General features: G+C 33.1%; 1 protein-coding gene across 1 annotated transcript in view; it reads left to right on the top strand.

Moving 5' to 3' along the window:
* The first annotated feature begins 1,073 nt into the window (after nucleotides 1–1,073).
* LOC126885552 (uncharacterized) overlaps nucleotides 1,074–17,147 on the top strand; it is a 100,711-nt gene continuing 84,637 nt past the window's right edge. The window contains exons 1-2 of the mRNA XM_050652136.1: nucleotides 1,074–1,258; nucleotides 4,358–4,579. Of these exons, the coding sequence (XP_050508093.1) occupies nucleotides 1,074–1,258; nucleotides 4,358–4,579 (407 nt within the window). The remainder of the gene's footprint in view (nucleotides 1,259–4,357; nucleotides 4,580–17,147) is intronic.

Genomic DNA, 17,147 nt, shown 5'->3' with positions numbered 1-17,147 from the left:
TCGCTTAGTCCGACAATGCCTAATTTGTACTTATCAATCTCTTGGCTTACCTGCTCCAATTTGCTAGTTTCGTGTAGGGTTCTTACATTCCATGCGCCTATAAATATGTTCTCTCTTATGTCTATTTCATGTTTATCTTTCTTTTTTGCTCTATTTCTATTTTCGTCCTTGCTCAATTCCTTTTTGTGTGTCTTGTCTGTCGTGATTTGTGCTTTTTTTTGTATATTTTCATCTTCTATTAGTTTTTTGGATTTCCCTGGTCTTCTTCTAGCTGGTTGCTGTATTGATTCCAATTGTGTGTTTTTCCATCTATTATTAATTTATTATATTTTATTGTAACACTTTTACCCTTATTAATTTCTTCATTTGCGACTTGTCTTATTTTTTTCTGTGTTTGTAGTTCTTCTTTTGTTATGTCATTATTTATATACACTTTATAGTCTTTTATGTGTTTAAGTCTAGCTTCATTTTGCATGATCTTTTCTTTTTCAAACTTGTTCTGAAGTTTGACCAAACATTTTTTTTCTCCCAGTTTGATAGCTTCTTCGATTTGAACATTGATATTCATTTTTTTTTTCATGAAGTTTCCTACAGCTTGTTTCAGTGCATTTCTATCCATTGTATCTATTGGCAAGCCTTGTATTACAATATTATTTACTTTCCTTTCCTTTTCTAGTCTTTGTACACGTATTTTCATATCGTTTAGCTCTTTTTCATTTCATCCTTCTCCTTGTGTTTAGTTTGGTTTTCTTGTTTAACTTTCTCCAGTTCTGTTTTCAGGTAGTTTTTTCTTGACTAGGGTAGGTAAATTGTAATAAAACTCACTCTTTAATGAGATATTTGAATCGTACATGAATTTAAATAAGTCCTGAAAACTGCGTTAATAACCCTGTAGACCTAATTACCTGTAGAAATCTGTTACACGTAATGTAAACTCCAACCCAACCGTCGCAACGCTACTCGTAGAGCGTCTGAAAGGGTCAGTGCGCCGGTCATTTACTAATCAATGCCCCACACTCCACACATTTTTACCATTTCCATCCTGCTTCGCCGACCGCGATGTCGTCGTGAAAATGTGCACCAACAACGTGATGGCCAATCCGTGGGGACTCCGCGAGAGTCCCCCCTTAGGCAAAGTTATCGTCAAGTGTTGTCCCTGCTTCTTCAGGAAAGTTGCAGATTTTCCGATAACTGGTATTAAGGAGGCATCGACGCCTGTGTTGACGATAACGTTACCTCCTGAGTCGCTGAGTGAAAAGTAAGTTTGTTTAATATTTTAATGAATTAGAAGTTAACGGTACATGAGTTGAGGTAAATACAAACAAAGTTGTATTTGTGTTGTTTTGCTTACCGGGCCGAGGACATGTCACGGGGGTATTGTTGTACTTTTGTACCTGTTTGAGCTCATGTTTTTTTAATTTCGACTTTTATAAGAAGTTTTATGAAAAACATCATACATCAAAATGCATACAAAACACTGGAAAAATAGTTCAAACTTAGGTAAAAACAAAATAGAAATACAATATTATTTGCAAAATAAAAACAATTTAAAAGATATTGAAAATACCTAGGTACTCAATTATACCTACTAATTTTATTTGGAAGTTATTTTCTTGTAGCATTTTTGCAATTAACTAGTTTTGATGGGAAGTAAGCCACAATTTTACTAAAAAAATGATTGTATTAACGTTTCGACGCCCAAATCGGGTGTCGTTGTCAAAATACAAAAAATAAAAAATATTAATGAATTAAACAATAATGTTGTTACTTAGTAAAAAAATTCTTCCAATAATTTATTTAATCTGACTCATTTATATCGGCCATTCAGACATACATTATACATTTTAAAGTAGAAGACTTTAAAATGATATAGCCAATATTCATGAGTTGCGTTCCTGGGACGACTTTATTGAAAGATAGTTCATTCGATTACATGAAATCAACCCCAACTCGAGAATATCCGTCACAAAAAAATCATAACATGTGATCTGTCTTTAAAAAGACAACCACATGCAATGGTGACAGTAAAATTCTCGCGCTGGAGATTCCGTAGTAAATAAACGTTAGAATAAGTGAACATCAGTCTTATATTAAAAATAGAGAATTTGATAGATCTCAAATATGTCAACAGGCAGGGGATAATGAACATAGAGTTCAGTGAAAAGATTCAAATATAGTCCTGAAAGAAACAAATAGTAAAAAGACAAAAATCAAAGAAGCGGCTTTAATTATGAAACCAATTGTGTCGCAAATTCCTCGGTAGAATGCAGTAGGATGTGTTTACCCATACTAAAAGAGGAAGTCAATAGAAAGAAAATACCAGGATTAGCAAGTCAATAACGTATCGAGTTAGTACATATTTTATATTTTAGTATTGTTTATATATACATATAATGTACTATTAATATTATTTATAATTTAAAATAACATATGTACATATTAAGGTCAGGATTTGGTATTAGTTTTGAGAGTATACTAAAGTAAGACCTAATACTTACGATGTCGGGATAGTATCACGAGGTTTTTTCCTGGTTTTCCCTCGTGATTTACTATGGAATCTCTAGCGCGAGCATTTTACTGTCACCATTGCATGTGGTTGTCTTTTTAAAGACAGATCACATGTTATGATTTTTTTGTGACGGATATTCTTGAGTTCGGGTTGATTTCATGTAATCGAATGAACTATCTTTCAATAAAGTCGTCCTAGGAACGTAACTCATAAATATTGGTAATATCATTTTAAAGTCTTCTGCTTTAAAATGTATAATATATGTCTGAATTGTCGATATAAATGAGTCAAATTAAATAAATTATTAGAAGAATTTTTCTACTAAGCAACAACATTTTTTTTAATTCATTAATATTTTTTGTATTTTGACAACGACATCCGATATGAGCGTCGAAACGTTAATAAAATCATTTTTTTAGTAAAATTGTGGCTTATTTCCCATCAAAACTAGTTAATTTTTTTTGGGTTGGAGCTGATGTTAATGAATTATTTAAATAAGTACTAAAATTGTGTTTTCGAATTTAATAATTAATAAAGGTTTTAAGAAAAAATTCTTGTATTAAGTGTTAAAAATATACACCATCTTCTTCCTGACAGTAATGCTGCCTCTATTGCTAAACTCTTGTCATACTCGTTCAGATGTGTCGAGTAAATTGTCCTACATTATTCAACAATTCGTCGTTTCAAAATGTCAATATTGTCGGGTGCTGTAGCGTAAACCTTAGATTTACAGTACCCCCAGAGAAAAAAAATCTAATAGTCTGAGGTACCGGTCGCCAAGCTGGCCATTCTATCGAACCTCTTCCTCGAATCCACCAACTACTATATTCCTTATCTGGGTAACGTTCTACTGCACCATAATAGTCTGCAGGAGCACTTTATTTCCAAGTTGCCGAATTTATTCTGATTTTCTTCCAGAATTTCAATAATTATTAACATTTTAACTATTGCGTTTTGTTTTTCTCTAGGTACCCTTCACCAGTTAAGCTATTGAGTAAAACAGTTCCCAGTATGTGTTTTCCCAAAATACGTGCACAAACATTTACTTTTTCGGAAATTAAGTATGTTTTTCACGAAAGACGTGAGTATTTGTGTCACTCCAATACCTCACATTATATGTGTTAACATTCCCATTGAACTTTCGTCGCTAGAACAAATTGTTTTTATATAATCTGGTTGTTGGTTAATTTGATTGCACATATTTTCTCAGAACTCTGGTCTTCGCCCGGGGTGATCATCTGAAAGCTCGTGCGCAATTTTTAAGTTGTATGAATGATATTTTTTTTCCAACACTTGGTGTACTGTCCTTTGACTGATTTCATAGATACACGCATGTTGGACTGTAGGGGAAGTAGGGTTCACTACAATTTCTGAAAATACATCAAATGTTTTATCATCGCTAATTGGTTATCCAGATCACTTGGCACCTTGAACACTACCTGTTTCTTAGAATATCCAATGAAGCTTCCTCAAATGAGTCCTAGACAGACATATGGCGATCGGAGTACCTTCCCATAAAAAGGCGTTGAAACAGTCAAGTACGTTTCGTTTTCAGTTTGTATGTTATATTTCCTGTATTCCAATCTTCTAGTAAAGCGCCTTCTTGTCATATCTGTATTAATATTTGACCGCCATATTTAAATATCTCTTCGGGTAGGTTGTCTGCTCTGGGTGACTTGTTTCTGGCTAGAGATTGAATTAATTTATTCATTTCTTCAAAAGTTTGTAGCTTAGTTTCCTGCTCTTTTAGTTCTATACCATCTCTACCTTCAGCTCTACTTTCTTCAATAAGTAGCCACATAAGTGTTCCTGAAACCATTTAAGTACTTCTACTCTTTCTTTCAAAAGAATTCCATTATTAGCCTTGACTTGCTTCGTCGTGAAAATGTGCACCAAAAACGTGATGGCCAATCCGTGGGGGCTCCGCGAGAGTCCTCCCTTAGGCAAAGTTATCGTCAAGTGCTGTCCCTACTTCTTCAGGAAAGTAGTAGATTTTCCAATAATTGGTATTAAGGAGGCATCAACGCCTGTTTTGACGATTACGTTGCCTCCTGAGTCGCTGAGTGAAAAGTAAGTTTGTTTAATATTTTAATGAATCAGAAGTTAACAGTACATGAGTTAAGGTAAATACAAACAAAGTTGTAGTTGTGTTGTTTTGCTTACCGGGCCGAGGATATGTCACGGGGTATTGTTGTACTTTTGTACCTGTTTGAGCTCATGTTTTTTTTTTAATTTATTCTTTTATAAAAAGTTTTATGAAAAATGAATATAAAACACTGGAAGAATAGTTCAAACTTAGGTAAAAACAAAATAGAAATACGATATTACATATTTGCAAAATAAAACAATTTAAAAATATTGAAAATACCTATTTAATTAGACCTACTAATTTTATTTGGGTTGGACTGATGTTGATGAATGATTTAAATAAATACTAAAATTGTGGTTTGGAATGTAATAATGAATAAAGATTTAAGAAACACTTCTTGTATTAAGTGTTAAAAATATACACCATCTACTTCCTGACAGTAATGCTGACTCTATTGCTAAACTCTTGTCGTACTCGTTCAAAAGTGTCGGGTAAATTGCCCTACATTCTTCAACAATTCGTCGCTTCAAAATGTCAATATTGTTGGGTGCTGCAGTGTAAACCTTAGATTTACAGTACCCCCAGAGAAAAAAAATTTATGGTCTGAGGTACCGGTGGCCAAGTTGGCCATTCTATCGAACCTCTTCCTCGAATCCACCAACTATTATATTTCTCATCTAGGTAACGTTTTACTGCACCATAATAGTCCGCAGTACCGTTTAATAGTCTGCAGGAGCACGTTATTTACAAGTTGCCGAATTCATTCGGATTTTCTTCCAGAATTTCAATAATTAACGTCTTAATTATTTCGTTTTATTTTTCTCTAGGTACCCTTCACCGGTTAAGCTAGTATTGAGTACAACAGTCCCCAGTATGTGTTTTTCCAAAATACCTACACAAACATTTAGTTTTTCTGAAAATTAAGTAAGTTTTTTACGAAAGACGTCAGTATTTGTGTCACTCCTATACTTCACATTATAATATGTCTTGTGTTAACATTCCCATTGAACTTTTGTCGCTAGGACAAATTGTTTTTATATAATCTGGTTGTTGGTTAATTTGATTTGACATATTTTCTCAGAACTCTGGTCTTCGGCCGGGGTCATCATCTGAAAGCTGGTGCGCAATTTTTAAGTTGTATGAATGACATTTGTTTTTTGTTAACACTTGGTGTACTGCCCTTTGACAGATTCCAAAGATAGACGCAAGTTGGACTGTAGGGGAAGTAGGGTTCACTACAATTTCTGAAAATATATCAAATGTTTTATCATCGCTAATTGGTTATCCAGATCAGTTGGCACCTTGAACACTACCTGTTTCTTAGAACATTCAATAAAGCTTCCTCAAATGAGTCCTAGACAGACATAGGGCGATCGGAGTACCTTCCCATAAAAAGACGTTGAAACAGTCAAATACGTTTCCTTTTCAGTTTGTATGTTATATAATTCCTGTATTCCAATCTTCTAGTTAAAGCGCCTTCTTGTCATATCTGTATTAATGTTTGACCGCCACATTTAAATATTTCTTATGTAGGTTGTCTGCTCTGGGTGACTTGTTTCTGCCTAGATATTGAATTGATTTATTCATTTCTTCAAAAGTTTGTAGCTTAATTTCCTGCTGTTCTAGTTTTATACCATCTCTAACTTCAGCTCGACTTTCTCCATTAAGTAGCCTACTTAAGTGTTCCTGTCACCATTTCAGTACTTCTACTCTTTCTTTCAAAAGAATTCCATTATGAGCCTTGACTTGTTTCGTTGCAAAAATGTGCACCAACAATGTGATGTCCAATCCGTGGGGGTTCCGTGAGAGTTAAAAATTTGAAGAATATCTAATGTATAGCGAATTGCAAAGGCTTTCAAATGTCGTATTTTCCCATATCCATTTTGCTTCGCCGACCGCGATGTCGCCGTGAAAATGTACACCAACAACGTGATTGCCAATCCGTGGGGGCTCCGTGAAGTCCCCCCGAAGGAGACATCGACGCAGGTTTTAAGTATTACGTTGCCTCCTGAGTCGCTGAGTGAAAAGTAAGTTTGTTTAGTATTTTAATGAATTATAAGTTAACGGTAAATGACTTGAGGTAAATACAAAGTTGTAGTTGTTTGGCTTACCGGGCCGAGGACATGTCACGGGGTATTATTGGTGTTCTTTTGTACCTGTTTGAGCTTTTCTTTTTTAATTTCGTCGTAATTTTTTGTAAGAAGTTTTATGGAAAAATAAAATAAAATGTATATTAAATGCTGGAAGGATATCTAAAATTTCGGTAAAAATAAAATAGAAATACGATATTCGCAAAATAAGAGCAATTTGAAAGGTATTGAGAATACCTACCTGATTTTCATGAATAAATTACTAAAATTATGGTATTTAATTAGTAAATACTTAAGAAGCCATTCTTATATTAAATATTCAAAATGGGCTCCATCTACTCCCTGACATTAATCCATCCTATTATCAAACTCTTGTCGGACTCGTTCAAATAGGTCGGGGAAATTGCCCTACATTCTTCAACATTTCGTTGTTTCAAAATGTCAATAGTGTCGGATGCTGTGGCATAAACCTTAGATTTCATGTACCCCCTACAGAAAAAAGTTTAATGGTGTGAAGTCCGGTGATCGAGCTGGCCATTCTATCAAACCTCGTCGTCCAATCTATCTACGACGATATTCGTCATCTATGTTAGGTACCGTCTTACTGCACCATAATAGTGTGCAGAAACACCATTCTGTTGTAACTTTATTTCCAAGTTACCGAATTCATCCATACTATCTTCCAAAATTTCAAGAATTAAAGGCTCAATTGCATTTTCTAACATCTCTAGATTCACTTCTCCGGTTAATATTGAGAAAAACAGGCCCAACTATGTGGTTTCCCAAAATACCTGCCAAAATATTTACTTTTTCTCGAAATTGACTATGCCTTTTATGAAAGACGTGAGGATTTGTAACACTCCAATACCTCACATTTTATGTGTTGACATTTCTATTGAGAGGCAACGTACTTTCGTCACTAAAATAATTGTTTTTATGTAATCTGGCTGTTAGTTAGTTTAATAGGACATATTTTCAAAGAATTCTAGTCTTTGGTCAGAGTCATTATCGGCCTGAAGCTCTTGATAGACACAGAAATTATTTAATTTAACTGAGCCGCCACTGTTCTTCGGATGGCACGTAAGGACGTCTGTCCCGGCTTCGTATGTAGTCGTTCACTTTAAAACCTGAACCAAAAGGTTATACGAATGGACGATGTACAATAAGACAATTGGCTGAAGTACAACCAGTTATAACAGCAAATGGCTCCCAAAAAAGTGATCTCTAACTACCATCATCATGTACAGGTAACACCAAATCATGGTGATATTGAAGAAAATATAGTGGAGAATCGCCGGGCGAAGGTTAAAGTATCACCACTTTGAAGTGCCTTTAAATCTGTTAAATATAATGAAGTTGTGTTATACAAAAATGATATCTGTATAGAAACTAATTGGAGCCCCCCACTGGATATGGCAATTTTCCAATGAGCTAACCTAAAGGAGATCCTACGGGTTCCCTGATTTAAACGTAATAGAAGGAAGAATATATTTTCTTGGAAGTTAGTACTACCTACATTTAGGATACCCACTTGGAGATTGATGCTCTGATGAACTGATGCTCTTGGTGGATTCTACCAAGAGTAGTAAGAATCAAAGTTACGTAGTCACAGAGTTATACAAAAAAGTTGTTAAAAAGTCTAAGAACAGAAGCTGCAGCGTGTTTGGCATTATTTTGCGTTTATCGGTTATTACAATATTTAAATATACGTTTTAGCTATGAATGACTTTATGATCAATATTTTTTGTCGAGGGATCTTCTCAAATTAGTCAGTCATTGACAGTGTGTACGGTATCTTCAATTAAAATGTGAGATGTATGTGAATAATAGTGCCCTTTTGTTTTAGCTTATTATTTTTGTGCTTAAATAGGCAGAGTACCCAATTCTTCTTTCGTGCCCAACGTAAAACTACGAAATTTTAAAATTGTAGTGGAATAGTTATTCCTGTTACTCATTGATAAAAAATAGAAAGTACTATTGTATACTGTAGCAACATCAACTATAATAGGCCAGGGTAATAAGACAAAAATATACCCTGTTCGTGACACTTCAGCAGCCAGGGTACTGAAGCGTTTTTTCGACAGATAATACCTAGGTATAGGTACAAATTATAACTATTTCCTGCGTAGGATCTGGCGGCCATTTTTATTTATAAACAATTAACTGTCAAAAAATGGCATTTTCCCCTTTTTTTCACATCAACGGAAAACAGTAAAACTTATGATTTTTTTAGTACAAATATCTTCGAGATTATGGAAAAAGCTTTAAAATGACGTATTACAAAGTTTGATATACTCATTTATTGTTAATATAATTGCGAATAAAGGCCGGAATTGCAAAAAAAAAATTTCTCAATAACTGTTGTAAAAATTAGTGTACAGCTTTGAAATTTTTGTCAAATGAGGGCTCTCTGGTGCTTAATATGTGATAAAAATTTCAAAGCGATTCATTCAATTGTTTAAATTTTATTCAAATTGTTTATCCCAGAGAGCATTTTTTTGCAATAGCATAAGTCAGAAAAAAATGACCTTAGAACCATTGCACAGATGTCAAATGAAAGAGCATGAGCTACATTTTCAACATGGTTTAAAAAAGTGAATAAAAAATGCATTTAGTAGTAATTAATAGTTATGCAAATGTATCGTAAATTTTTCTTTATAAACTTTTTGAATAAATTATTCCAAAAAAATTAACTTTTACCCTGTTTTAAGTGCAAAACTACCAAGTAATGTTATCTATATCATTATTGATAAAAATTTGTAATAATTATGTATAATTTCTTATATAACAAAATAAAAAGTTTATAAGGAAAGATTTTTGATACTTTTGCATAATTATTTATTACTAATAAATGCATTTTTTATTCACTTTTTTTAAACCAAGTTGAAAATATAGCTCCTGCTCTTTCATTTGACACTTGTGAAATGGTTCTAACGTCATTTTCTTCTGACTTATGTTATTGCAAAAAAATGCTCTCTGGGATAAACAATTTGAATAAAATTTGAACAATTGAATGAATCGCTTTGAAATTTTTATCAATATTAAGCACCAAAGAACCCTTATTTGACAAAAATTTCAAAGCTGTACACTAATCATTACAACAGTTATTGCGAAAATATTTTTTTTTGCAATTCCGACTTTTTTCGCAATTATATTAACAATAAATGAGTATATCAAACTTTGTAATACGTCATTTTAAAGCTTTTTCCATAATCTCGAAGATATTTGTACTAAAAAAACCATAAGTTTCGCTGTTTTCCATTGACTTGAAAAAAAAGTGAAAAATGCCATTTTTTGACACTTAATTGTTTATAAATAAAAATGGCCGCCAGATCCTACGCAGGAAATAGTTACAATTTGCTCTTATAGGTATTAACTGTCGAAAAACGCTTCAGTACCCTGGCTGTCCAAGTGTCATGGAAAAAACCTTATTACCCTGGACTATAAACGTAGTTGTATTATATATAAGTATATTAAGTTTCTTACATTCTACATATTCTAAATACATATTCAATATTCAGACATATTGAATATTAAATACAGAACGAAATGTTTCCTTAGGTAGAAGGATACTTAGAAAGTCACGCAATTAGTTCAATGCCCTTAGCGGTGGTCAATTCATTTAACTGAACGATTAAAAGTTAAAGGGTCTTTCATTACCTAAGTGTAGCAAAAAAACCTACAGTTCAATAACTTCTGTATAATAGAGGTTAAAAAGCATTGAACTTGAATCTTTGTTTCTAGAAATTTAATATTCTCATCAACTACAAATTAGTGGCTGATACGAATTCACAAATCTGTCCAACTCCTTTATAATTGCATAGTTTTGGAAAGCTATGAAGGGAAAAGGCGCAAAATGTCGTCTGTCGAAATTTTAAATGTGTTGTAAATGTTATCATTTTTTTTTCGAATGGTGAGAAAACTAATAAGTATTTTTGAAAAATTTAGACGCAGAATGAAAGATTACGTTATTACCGAGGGCCGAATGTCACTTAGAATAAATAAAATGTTTCTTTTGAATGAAATATTTGCAATTAGAAATCACACTAAATTTTTTCTTTTATTTTCACCCCTGTTACTTGTTAAAATAAACATTATAGAAGTTTTCTGGGACTTTCGGCCTCGGTAATAACGTAATATTTCATTAGGCGTTTAAATTTTTCAAAAGTACTTATTACTTTTCTCAGGATCCGAAAAAATTAATAAATTTAAACCACATTGAAAATTTTGACAGGTGACATTTTGCGCCTTTTCCTTAAATTAAATAAGCTATATAAAGATTAAAAAATCAAAAAGATATATTTTAATACAACTTAATTATAAACATCATCAGCGAAAATATTTTACGTACATTATGAATAATTTTACCTTATTCTATTATGCTTGTACATGGTTGTATCATCCACATCGAAAATCCAATGATTTAGAAACCATTAAATTTGCGTAAAAAATCTAAATTCATAACGGATGTTATTGTTTTTATCCTTAAAAATGTTTATGTTTGTTGTCCTATACGCTGTGAGCTCGTACGTACAGGGGATATTTACAAATTCGTGAGCGCCAGTAGTGACAAGTCTGTAAACCTTTACCGGAAATTTGACAGAAATGTCAAAGTGATTAATTTAAAATTAAAATTAAAAACATTAATCCAAAAGAAATTGCGAACGAAAAAAACGTCAGAGTTGACAGTTTTTAATTTTTGCTAAAAAAACCTCATCAAACCTAATTTAATTTGAAAACAGTTGTTAGTTCTTGTTAATTATTTATTTATCGTTGATAAGAAGTCGAGGTCCGCTGGGATGAACAGCCTCGGCTTCTTTTCGCAGTGAATATCTGTTGTGTTTGACATTTGATTTTTTGGAAGAAAACTTAAAATAGACAAATCTGTGATTATCGTTCGAGGTGAACGGACGACTTTTGAAACTCATCCAAAGGGTAAGGGCCAAAACTATCTATATTTTCCTGTTAATTTCTAATTTGCATCGACTGGCACAGATTTTAAATTCGTCAATCTGCCGCATAAGATGGAGGAAGAAGTTCCTCCCGATCCTCCTCCACCACCTGACCCTCCTAATAAAATCAACCAACCTGAATGTAAATCTCAACCTCCAATTATTCAGAAAAGTCTTAAAGGAAAAAAAACAAATACTATATTCGGAGACCGACATAGGTCCTTATGAAGTATTTGTCCAGGGTCAGGATAAAAATATTGGAGATTACCACGTGTTAAGTATAGCTAAATCTATTTCCGTTTTAAAAATTAATGACATCACGAAAATCAGTAGAAAATGTAAAAACAGGATAGGGGTATTATTTTCCACTAGAAAAGCAGCCAACGATTTCGTTGTGAGGAAAGATTAAGAAGCCCTAGGGTATGACGTGTTTATTCCATTTCATCAGATTTCTTGTAGGGGTATAGTAAGGGGAGTTAATAAAAGATTCACAGAGGAAGAAATAAAGGAGGCATCAGAAACCAACTTGGCTTTATGTAAGATATTAAGTGTTAAGCGAATGAACCGAAGAGTACAAGTGGATTCAAAGGTTGAATTTGTCTCCACGGGAACTATTAGCATAACTTTTTCAGGAAAAACTATTCCTAAAGAAATTTCCATATATCAACTACCAATGAGGGTCACACCATTCATCAGCCCTGTTCTTCAAACTGGGAATTGCTTACTTTATGACCATTCTACGAACCAATGTAGAGCAAAAAAGAAATGTGCTAGATGCGGAACTTCTCATGAGGATTCTTCATCTAATACGTGTACAAAATATTGCATTTTCTGCAAATCTTCTGACCATGAATCAAGTAGTCGTAATTGTAGAGAGAGAGTCAGACAAAAAGATATTAAGGATCTAATGTCCTTTTCTAATCTATCTTTCTATGAGGCAAGTCAGCAGGTTCCTAGGATCCATAATATTTCATCTTTAAACATAAACGATTTCCCCCCCTTACATAGCGATCAGAATAATTCTAATGGCATCTTACCACAGGAGAGGAGGTCTGCAGCCTCAGCTCAATATTCAAAACCTTTTAGTCAAGTCACTCAATCTCCACCAAAAAGAAGAAGACCTTCAATACAAGAAAATACAGGTTATGATAAAATCTCCCACCAAAGACTACTTATCAATCCATCAGGTAGAAGAATAAATGAGCCCTCGACTTCAAAATTCAATCCTGCTCACTCTGATTCTCAAATCACTAACTCACAATCTTTATCCCAGCTTCATTTGGATTTCAATCAGGCCATGTCTATGCTGAACCAATCTCACAGGGAGCTCGTCATGACCTTCATTGGGGACTTAATAAACTCAAAATCATATTCAATTCCTTACAATATGGCAGATCTAAAGACTAGCATAAACAAAAGTGTATCACCTTTCAATACAAATGTAAACCAGGGTCGGAGGGGAATAGAGGATCTCGAGCCTGAGGATTCGAGATCTTTTGACTCCTTGGTCTAGCAAACATACTCTATATCAGGGGTGGCCAAACTGCGGCTCGCGAGCCACATGCGGCTCTTTGAAGGATTACTTGTGGCTCTCGATTGTACCCGAGTTATTTTTCAATTTTGTATTAGATATGATTTAAAAAATATATTATCGTTCCATAATATGTGTTTCAAAATGTCTTTTAATTTACTGACAACAAACATGAAAGACTTTGTAACAAATTCCATTTCCATCCAAGATAAGAATGATATGACACATCGAAAACTGCGCTAACGAACATTACATAAGAGTGGCGCAATGTAAAAGTCAGTAATCAACCTAATCCAGACCGATTTTTGTATAACTCTTTCTACAGATGTAATTTGTAATTTGTATTAGGTACACATTTTGAATTTAAGTCATTTTACTCGACTTAGAAAAAAATTTTTACCATATTATACTAGAAAAACTTAACGAGTAGGTACATAAGAAAGCCGGAAGGAATATTGACCGAACTCCAAAATAGATTTGAAGACTTAAAATATGTTAAATCATCCCTTCATTTTTTTCCGAATTCATTTGAAATAAACATAGTTCATAAGGTGAATTTTTTATTATTACCAATATATGACCAAAACAACATCTGGAGAATTAAAATCAATAGAGACGCAAGAAGATCAAGCTCGAAAATAAAACTATAAGTCGACGCCGAATACCGAATTTTGGAAATTTGTACCAGAATCCAAGAAGGTACCCTAAAAAAGAATGCTTGTCGAATTATTTCCATATTAGGAACAACGTACTTGTGTGGACCATTTTATTCCATTTTATAATTCGTGAAATCCTAACACCGATCAATATTACCTAACCAGCATCTAAAAGAATTACTGAGAAGTCACATATTAATCACCAAATTCAAAAGAATTATCAAAAGAAGGAAAACAAAAATGTAATTAAGTTTAAATATTTCGTAATTGTATTTCGGTTTTCAGTAAGTAAAAGTTCTGTTAAAAAAATTGTAAATACCTTCTATACATAGATACTTTTTGAATAAGTATTTTATTGCGACTCGCGAAAAACTTCAACTTGTGAAAAGTGGCTCGGACTATTAAGAAGCTTGGCCACCCCTGCTCTATATAATGAATCCTAACACTCCAATAACTATTATTCAGTGGAATATACGTTCATGTAACACTAATTCTGACAATCTAAAAATCCTTATAAAAAACCTTAACCCAGATATAATCCTTATTAGCGAATCTTGGCTCTCAAACCAACATGTTATAAGATGTAGAGGGTATCAAATAATCAGAAAAGATCGAGAGGATGGCTATGGCGGATTAATTACTCTTATCAAAAACAGTATTGATTATAGGGAAATTCAAATTGCCAATCCAGGCTTCAATCATGATGTCCAATTCCAAGTCACATTTCTCCCTAACTTTAATTTGAATATTCTTAATATATACTGTCCACAAGACAACTCTATCTCCAAATCCAACTGGTTTTCCCTTGTTAAAATGCCTGGTTGCACCAACAGATCTTAAGCTTCAGCTTAGCTAAGCTCTACTTATAGATAGGGCCTCCTTGAGTATTGCTTACGTTGCACCATTATTTTAGATTCTTACCTTATTATCAATTATATATTGTTATATTTCTATTTGATCTGAAAATTAAATTTTGATAATTATAAGCAGAATTCAATTTAATATAAAATATTTTCAATTTTCTCAACCACGGGCATATAAATTTAGAACAACCTGTATACAACAAATTGTTATATTTAATTTTAAGAAGTGATTAGAAGAAGCATACGAAACTCGGGACAATGCGCTTAGAATAAACAAAGTGAATGGCGCGTACCATTATCGTTGTTCGCGGAAGGTTCGATCATTAGCCTATGCTAAATAAGACTCAAGTGAAATCGATAATAGGTCATTATCGTTGTTCGCGGAAGGTTCGATCATTAGCCTATGCTAAATAAGACTCAGTTGAAGTAGATAATAGGTCATTAAATTTTGTAAATAGTAGAAAGTAATTTTAGAATGGGAATTAACTATTTTTTTTTGGAAATCCATTAAGCATATTTAGAAAGATTAAAAAATTGGTTTTGAGGAAGACTGCGAATGAGAGTTGGTGGTGGAAGGTTGATTTGTGAATCTGGAAGGGATATTTAGAAAGTAGGTGAATGACTGAAAAGAGAGATCAGAATGTTTTGAGCTGTCGAGAAGTGAAGTCCAGTAGTAGACGGTAGTGTACGGAGAGTGAGAAAGCCGGTGTAGTTCCGTGAGTGTGGAGTATATATCGTGGAACGAGAGGTAGGCCAGGTTGAGAGTAAAAGAACCTCCTTGAGCCAAGAGTGTCCCGGTAGCTGATTGCAGTTTCGAAAAAGGTAGAACACAGCATCACGACAGAAGCAGGAACGAGAGCTATACGAGCTAATCTTCAAAGGAGAACATTACTGAAAGCCAGGACGAGGTTTTGATCGCAGCCAAGGATAGCAGGAAACGGGTCTTGTGTGAAGACATTCTCAGTTCACCAGAAAAAGGTCAGTCTCATTTGTTTGGACATGAATGTATGGGTTTTTCGTATTAAATACCACATTATAAATTGAAGAACATAATCAATAATATCAGAAAAGCTTCATCAAACTTAAATAGAATTGTTGCTAATAAATCCTAATAGTTAAATGTTAATAAAAACTTTCAATTGGAAACCAAAAGGAAATAAGATTCCCATTTGTAAATGTTATGTTTAAGAATAATAAGATCTAGCACATATTAAGCAGTGATTGCCTTTTAAATAAAATAAACAATATTTTGATTATAATTGTAACCCATATGTGTGTATTATTTTACTCTTTTCTTTCCTATCCCGATTAGGAACCATTGAGAAATACTTAGAAGCCACGAGAGTAAGTAATTAATTATATAATTCGCCCTAAGATTGAAAACATATTGATATGTGATCTGGTAAATTAATTAGATTATTATTAATGCATTGATTAAATTAAATGACATATAAGAATATTATCTCATATCAATAATAAAGATCACATCAACTGTCGTCCAACGTGAAGGGCATTGAAAAGTATTTCTAGTGGCAAATTTGAAGGATAGAAAGAGTAAAGCCGGTATTTGAAGATTTATATGCCTGTGGTAAAAAGTGAGATACTTACATTTGATAACATAAAATTTTAGATCTCTTTAGGTACAAATTTTACATAACTGATTTAATATTTTATTTTTACGATATTTACATTTGATATATTTATTGACAATTTATAATATTTGGGTGAGAAAAAATCGTCTTGGTAACATACTAGTAAAATTTCATATTTGGCGGGGACAGTATTTCTTGAAAACAAATGTCTGTGACAAGAAGCCAAAGCAAAGACAACAAAAAACAAAAAGAACATTCAAATCAAGAGAATAATTCAGACCAAGAAGATATTTTAGACACGACAATCATGGCATCAGAACAGCAAGAATTATCAGGAATAGATAAATTATTACAAATGATGCAACTCCAGTCACAAAGAATGGAACAGAAAATGGATGAAACACAACAAAAACTGGATGACAATCAAAGAGAAACAAAACAAGCAATGGATAAAAATCAGGAAGAAACATCAAAGAAAATGGATAAAGTGGATCAAAAAATGGATGAAACACAACAAAAAATGGATGAAACACAACAAAAAATGGATGAAACACAACAAAAAATGGATGAAACACAACAAAAATTGGATCAAAAAATGGATGAAACAAAAAGAATAATGCAAGAAAATCAGAAGGAAACAAAACAAGCCATAGAAGAGAACAACAAGAAAATGGAGGAACGCATAGAAAAGTATGAAATGAAAATTCAAGATAAAATAAAGGAGTTAACGAATGGCCAGAAAAAGGAACTAGAAAATTTGGAAAATAAGTTGGAAAATGCTATTCAAGTAGATAGAGAAGAAGTGGAAAAGAGAATCACGTTTAAGAGAAAGAAAATCAAGAAGGTCGCGAGAAGATTACAGGCC

Source organism: Diabrotica virgifera, chromosome 5, assembly GCF_917563875.1.
Source record: "Diabrotica virgifera virgifera chromosome 5, PGI_DIABVI_V3a".
Taxonomy (NCBI): domain Eukaryota; kingdom Metazoa; phylum Arthropoda; class Insecta; order Coleoptera; family Chrysomelidae; genus Diabrotica; species Diabrotica virgifera.
This window is presented reverse-complemented; position numbering and strand designations above follow the sequence as displayed.